The sequence below is a fragment of the Sinocyclocheilus rhinocerous genome, unplaced genomic scaffold (assembly GCF_001515625.1).
Source record: "Sinocyclocheilus rhinocerous isolate Xijiao unplaced genomic scaffold, SAMN03320098_v1.1 scaffold806, whole genome shotgun sequence".
NCBI lineage: Eukaryota > Metazoa > Chordata > Actinopteri > Cypriniformes > Cyprinidae > Sinocyclocheilus > Sinocyclocheilus rhinocerous.
This window is the reverse complement of record NW_015648045.1, coordinates 368,202-375,163: the sequence shown is the minus strand read 5'-3', so window position 1 is coordinate 375,163 and position 6,962 is coordinate 368,202. Positions and strand designations below refer to the sequence as shown.

The 6,962-nt window shown below is 38.4% G+C and overlaps 1 protein-coding gene across 1 annotated transcript in view; it reads left to right on the top strand.

The window, feature by feature from the left end:
• unc80 (unc-80 homolog (C. elegans)) overlaps positions 1-6,962 on the top strand; it is a 60,644-nt gene that overhangs the window by 46,509 nt on the left and 7,173 nt on the right. Inside the window, exons 49-56 of the mRNA XM_016514074.1 lie at positions 1,476-1,694; positions 1,782-1,982; positions 4,623-4,746; positions 4,824-4,949; positions 5,404-5,527; positions 5,614-5,820; positions 5,927-6,111; positions 6,636-6,801. Coding sequence (XP_016369560.1) covers positions 1,476-1,694; positions 1,782-1,982; positions 4,623-4,746; positions 4,824-4,949; positions 5,404-5,527; positions 5,614-5,820; positions 5,927-6,111; positions 6,636-6,801 — 1,352 coding nt within the window. The remainder of the gene's footprint in view (positions 1-1,475; positions 1,695-1,781; positions 1,983-4,622; positions 4,747-4,823; positions 4,950-5,403; positions 5,528-5,613; positions 5,821-5,926; positions 6,112-6,635; positions 6,802-6,962) is intronic.

Below are 6,962 nucleotides of genomic sequence, written 5' to 3'. Positions count from 1 at the left end.
TTCAAGTTGCATTGTTCAAAATACCTGTAGTAGCACAGCAGTGCATACCTGTTTACATTTAATTAAGGTGGACTAGATTAGACTGTAATACAAATAGTTGAGTTTGCCAGGTGCATACAACATTTATGACAGGTTTTCATGAAAGTGTTGGTCAGTTTGTCTGCTTGACAATCCCATTTTGCACTGCAACAATAAAACTGAAGTGAGATAAACAAACTGAGAAATGTTTCTTTTTAGTTAAAACAGATGTTGCCAAAGTTTTCGTTTGGGGACATAATTTGAAGTTGGAAAAAGGTAATAAATTGCAATATATCGCAGAATATTGCAATATATTTAAAATCACAATTATATTGTATCGTGACACAAGTATCGTGATAATATCGTATCGTGGGGCCTCTGGTGATTCCCACCCCTATACAGTACAGTGTTTACAGTCTAGATAAGTGTTTAAAGACACTGTTTACAGTTGAAATAGCTGATACTGTATTGAATCAGTTTCTATTTTTGTGACTTGTTGTAGTTTCTTCTTTTTTATTGGGGCATCATAACAAAATAATACAGTTGACATACAGAAACTGTCCCTTTCCCTTCCCAACTGGCCCACCTTTTTTAAAGGTTTTAAAGATACAATATTACTTACATTCAGAGTGGTCTGGTTCTTTCTGGTAGGACATTTCAGAGAAAATAAAAGAAGAATCAATTACTATAACAGATTATATTTTTCAGATATTTGATCTTTACATGGCTAGTCATATCTGCATTTATATGGTTATTTATATGGGGGGAGTCGTGGCCTAATGGTTAAATAGTCGGACTTGTAACCCGAAGGTTGCGTGTTCGAGTCTCAGGTCAGCGGGGATTGTAGGTGGGGGGAGTGACTAACCAGCGCTCTCTTCCACCCTCAATACCACGACTGAGGTGAGACCCTTGAGCAAGGCACCGAACCCACTGCTCCGGGTGTGTTTTCACGGTGTGTGTGTGTGTTCACTACTGTGTGTATGCACTTGGATGGGTTAAATGCAGAGCACAAATTCCGAGTATGGGTCACCATACTTGGCCACACGTCACTTCACTTTCACTTTATCACAGGAACCATGGATATACATCAAACCATCAAAAATAAATACATTTTCACTTGCAGTTTTCATTCAGCTGCATATACTTTGATTTCAAGAATTCCTTTGTCAAATACATGCATTTGGGTAATTTTATTTTATTGTATTTTATGTCTTGTTCATTTAACCCAACATACTCCTCATCCCAGCTTCCTCCTTCTCCCAGCTGCCATATAAGAAGGTCACTTGGCACTATGCTGACACCTACTGTATATTGTTATAGCAAAGTAGTATAACAGAAAATGTCTGCACTACCTGAACACATATGGTTTGCATGTTGAAATGATTTGCAAATAACAGTACAATAACAACAAAACAAGCAGTAGTTGTTTGAAAGTGCTCTGGTTTGACTGTCTGCAGGGATAACCTGCACCTGCTGGAGGAGGGTCAGGGTATACTGAGGGAGGAACTGGACGAGCGTATTGCCCGTGAAGAGTTCCGGCGCCCCCGTGAATCTCTGCTTAACATCTGCACAGAGTTTTACAAGCACTGTGGTCCACGCCTCAAAATCCTGCAGAATGTGGCAGGAGAACCCAGAGTCACTGCTCTAGAGCTGCTGGATATCAAGTCTCATATGAGGTGAAACAAAAGCTACCTAAGGTAGTTTGAACATCCAGTAGCACGATGGAGCAACCAAGTCATAGCATTTTCTAACATGTTTTACAGATTGGCAGAAGTCGCCCACTCCCTTCTCAAATTGGCCCCGTATGACACGCTGACCATGGAAAGCAGAGGACTGCGGCGCTACATCACAGAAATGTTACCCATCACCGATTGGTCGGCAGAGGCCATTCGTCCTGCCCTCATCCTCATTCTGAAGAGGCTGGATCGCATGTTTAACAAGATTCATAAGATGCCCACACTCAGGTGCGTTCACCCTCAGGCTCTGTGCACCAGGTATGTCCTCACGCTGATCTCTAGCCCTCCACCATCTGTGTTTTTGCATGCACTGGTGGAGCTCTGCTGGCCTTATCAGTGGTATCACATCTCTTGAGATGTGATGCCAGCTGCCGCTTTTGTGCTTTGTTGTTGTGCTTGGTTTTCCATTGTCTCATTATGATTTCAAAATAAAGTTGAATAAATGGTGGACTAAATGTTGTAAAGCAATCAGTATGCCTAAGAATATTATATCTTGCTTTTGTGTACATACTATGAGCTTGCTTATATTTGTGAAGTATTGTCTATAATACACTTATGCAATATACTTTTAAACTAATTAGACAGCAATATGTCATTTATCAAAAACTTACAACGTAAAGTATTCTTCCTAAATCACTATTTTATGTAGGCATTATTTTTGTGAGTATCAGTGCAAAGATTTTTTTTTCCAGTGGCAGAAGGGATTCATTACAAAATCCCTAAAGTGACATTTCCAGAAAAAAATAATAATAATAGAAATCACATGCACAAATTTAGCATGATTGGGAAATTTTGTGCACATAATAAACTTGCTCAAATGTGGTTTTGTGGACATATTGAAGTTTCTTCTGCATGTGGAAAACTAATACTAAAACAAATATTTTCTGAAAAACTTATATGTGCACAATGAAACTTTTGTGTGTGCATGGTAGGGCTGAACGATTTTGGAAAATAATCAAATTGCGATTTTTTTTTTACCAATATTGCGATTGCAATTTAATATACAATTTTTAAAGCTCTTTATGTTCTTTATTATTCAACAAAGACAAGCTATAAATCATTGTATAGTATGACCAACACACTATTAGATAGATTAAACATAAATGTTCTTTTCTGTAGGCCAGGCCTATATGTTACGATGAAATTAGGTGATGCGTGAATTGATATGAATGACATTTTTATTTAACAACTACAATCACAGTTCATTGACTGATTTGCTGAACTTCCAACCTAATAATTATGTTTAAATAAGCCTGGTGTAAACATTAATATGAAAGTCAGTAACAAATCACACAAACTAAAGTAGATTGCAGAAATATAAAAACAAATCTGTTGCTTTAGCACACTACTTTAGGTAATTCAAAGTCACTGTAATAAACATATGTAAACATGTGCACTGCACTTTTTAAACACTGTCTGTTAACTTTAGACCAGTGGTTCTCAAACTTTTTTGGTTGCGCCCCCCTCAGACTACCAAATAATTTCACTAAACATTATGAAAAATTAATGCTTTTTTAATTAAAAAAACCTACAGGGAAAAAACATTAAAACATTGAAAAATAGCATAGAGAGAATAACTTATTATTATTATTATTATTATTCTTTCTCTGTTATTTATTTATTTTTTGTGGGTTTCATGCTGTCCGCTAAGGCATAGGACACACACAGGCTTTCCTCCTCACCAACGACATTAAACACCGTGTCTACACCGGACGCGAGCGGCAAAATATAGTAGAACCGTTATAATCAGTGACGCTGTGTACACTAGATGCAACGCGACATTAAACTGATGCCTTGTTCTATTTATGACGTACTGACACAAAGTTAAAATGATTTGCAATTGTTGCTTTGCTGCGTCCAGTGTAGAGCTGTTGCGGCGCGACGCGACAACTGTAGTGTATAGACACAGTGAGTGAAGCCGAGAGCAAGATATGCCTCGTCATATTTTATGCATTTAGCTTTTGAATGACCAGCACCTGCCTGGATCTGTGCGACTTCATCTATGGCTTTTCTCTTCCCTTTCACAAACCGATCCATCTCCCATTCTAAGTTACGTCCTTTGGCTGTTTACTGTTTTATTTATTTTCTTTTTCTGCTGATGGCCGATGCTCGACTTGAAGCAGCGCTGCTTAGACCGATGGGTGTGTGTCATCAAAGTACTGCGAGAGCTATAAGAGAGCGAGGACGTCTCCTTATGCTTTCTCTCGCCTTACTTTGATGTCATACACCGATCTGATCTTCAAGTCGAACACCCCTCTTTACTCTCGCGTGTCACGTGACCATGTAATCGCAGCCTCTGCGATTGAAAAATCGCGTTATTTCATATCGCGATGTTATCGCAAATGCAATTAATCGTTCAGCCCTAGTGCATGGGAAAATGTTTTTGTGTTTTTAGTGTAAAGGTTTTCTCATGCATTCACAATTTTTTTGTGTGTGCAGATTTATATACACAAATCAATAATTGTAATAATGTGTGAACACAAATATTTTCCAACAAACAGAAGAAAATGTTTTTGTTTGCGTATACATTTTTCATGTGCATATACACTACTATTCCTTTAAGTTGTAATACTACTTAATAATGTTGTTTTTACTGTATTTTTGATCAAATAAATCCAGCCTTGATGAACATAAGTGGCTTCTTTCAAAATCATCAGTCTGAATTATTTAAACCTTTTGACCTGTAATGTATTAACTTTCTAATGCACAAACAGATTTTTGTTTTTGTTTTCTCTGGAAAATTCCACTTTGTATTCTGAATTCTCTGTAATTCAGTGACTAGTGGCAGAAAACATATTGTATGATACCTTGTTGATGTCCAACTTTTAAAAGTGTGTGAGATGAATATCTCTGTGTGTTGTTTTTCAGGCGGCAGGTGGAGTGGGAGGCAGCTAGCAGTCTGATTGAAGGGATTTGTTTGACACTTCATCGGCAGCCAATCATTTCCTTCCTCCCTCACCTGCGATCTCTAATCAACGTTTGTGTCAACCTGGTGAGTCCCAAACAGCTGTTGCCGATGAGATCCTTTGTGTGATGTATATTTGTTTACATAAAGATGTATGTGTTTAGGTGATGGGGGTTGTGGGGCCATCTAGTGTGGCAGATGGACTTCCCTTGTTGCATCTAAGTCCATACCTGTCTCCTCCTCTTCCCTTCAGTACAGCAGTTGTGCGTTTGGTTGCCATGCAGATCCAGGTATAATCTGTTTCTTTCTATACATATTTCTAATATGCATTTCAGTTCATTGATACAGTATCTCACAGAAGTGAGTACACCCCTCACATTTTTGTAAATATTTTATTATATCGTTTCATGTGACAACACTGAAGAAATGACACTTTGCTACAATGTAAAGCAGTGAGTGTACAGCTTGTGTAACAGTGTAAATTTGCTGTCCCCTCAAAATAACTCAACACACAGCCATTAATGTCTAAACCCTGTGTGTTGAGTTATTTTGAGGGGACAGCAAATTTACACTGTTATACAAGCTGTACACTCACTACTTTACATTGTAGCAAAGTGTAATTTCTTCAGTGTTGTCACATGAAAAGATACAATAAAATATTTACAAAAATGTGAGGGGTGTACTCACTTTTGTGAGATACTGTATATTTTTGGGCATATGTTTAATGTCTTCCTCCAATTCTAGGCTTTAAAGGATGACTTCCCACTCAGTCATGTGATCTCCCCCTTCACCAATCAGGAGAGACGAGAAGGGATGCTGCTTAACCTCTTGATTCCATTTGTATTGACTGTGGGCTCAGGGAGTAAAGGTCTGCCTTAGAGAACAAACAGAACCTCAAAGTCATAATGCAATTGGATGTAATTTACAATGTTTATTTATGTTTTTCCTTTACAGACAGCCCTCATCTGGAGCAGCCAGAGGTATTTCTACTTTTGCAGACAGTCATTAACATCCTGTTACCTCCACGCATTATCAGCACTTCCCGCAGTAAGAACTTTGTTCTGGACGCATCCCCTGCCCACTGCTCCACCCCAGGGGACACTGGGAAAGACCTGCGTAGAGAGGGACTGGCTGAATCCACCAGCCAAGCAGCTTATCTTGGTACTAGAGCATTGGAGACGGTTGGATGGTGTGATATAAGAATTTTTGTTTTTTAAAGATGTCTGTACATTTTATAATTTTTTTTCTTTTAATCTGCTCTTTATAGCTCTGAAGGTGGTCTTAGTCTGCTTTGAGCGACAGTTGGGTAATCAATGGTACAAGCTGAGTCTGCAGGTCAAGGAAATGGCCCTGCGTAAAGTTGGTGGTCTGGCTTTCTGGGATTTTATTGACTTCATAGTGCGCACAAGAATTCCAATCTTCATTCTATTGCGCCCCTTCATACAATGCAAGGTGGGCGGATTTTAAGGATATATACTACCTTTTTGAACTCTCTATTAGTGGTTGACCGATATGGGTTTTTAATAGCCAATGCCGATATATAGAAGGGTGGCTGATATAGAGCTGATGTATATGATATCACACATTTACTTTAAGTTAGTAAATAACACATGTACCTCTGCTACACTAAAATTACTACTTATTATATAATTTAAAGTCACCATGAAATAGAAACTGACAACTGTAAAATTGTCACAATGGAATATTGTAGTGTATATTATTAATTAGCAAACAACAATGATGCAATCAAGTGAGTCTTTTAACCACTATCAGTTCACACCGTTTGTATCTTATGCACAGATGGACCATCACACAACATTAATCAGTCGTCACAATTCCGAATATTGGCCAATTTATCAGCCTTGGCAATATATCAGTTGCTCATTTGTTTCTATCTATGGTCCTTTTTTCTGCCAGCTCTGTATACTTCTGCAAGATTGATATTCATGAAAAAGTCTTCATGTCTCTACTTTCAGCTGTTGACCCAGCCAGCTGAGTCTCAGGAGGAGATCACGGCCCGTCACCATATTGCAGAGCAACTAGAGCGTCGTTTCATCCCACGGTCCCTCTGCAAGAGCTCTCTGTTTGCTGAGTTCAGCAACGAGCTCAAGATCCTGAAAGAGGCTGTGCATAGTGGCTCTGGTGAGAACTGGCTTAATTGGTTTACATACAAAACAAAAGTTAACCTACCTATTGTTGGAAACTCAGGCTACGTTTACACGACAACAGTGTAGTCAAAAATGGAAAAGTTTTTCCCTTGCATTTTTAAAAAGTTTCACGTATACACGACAACATTTTCAAAA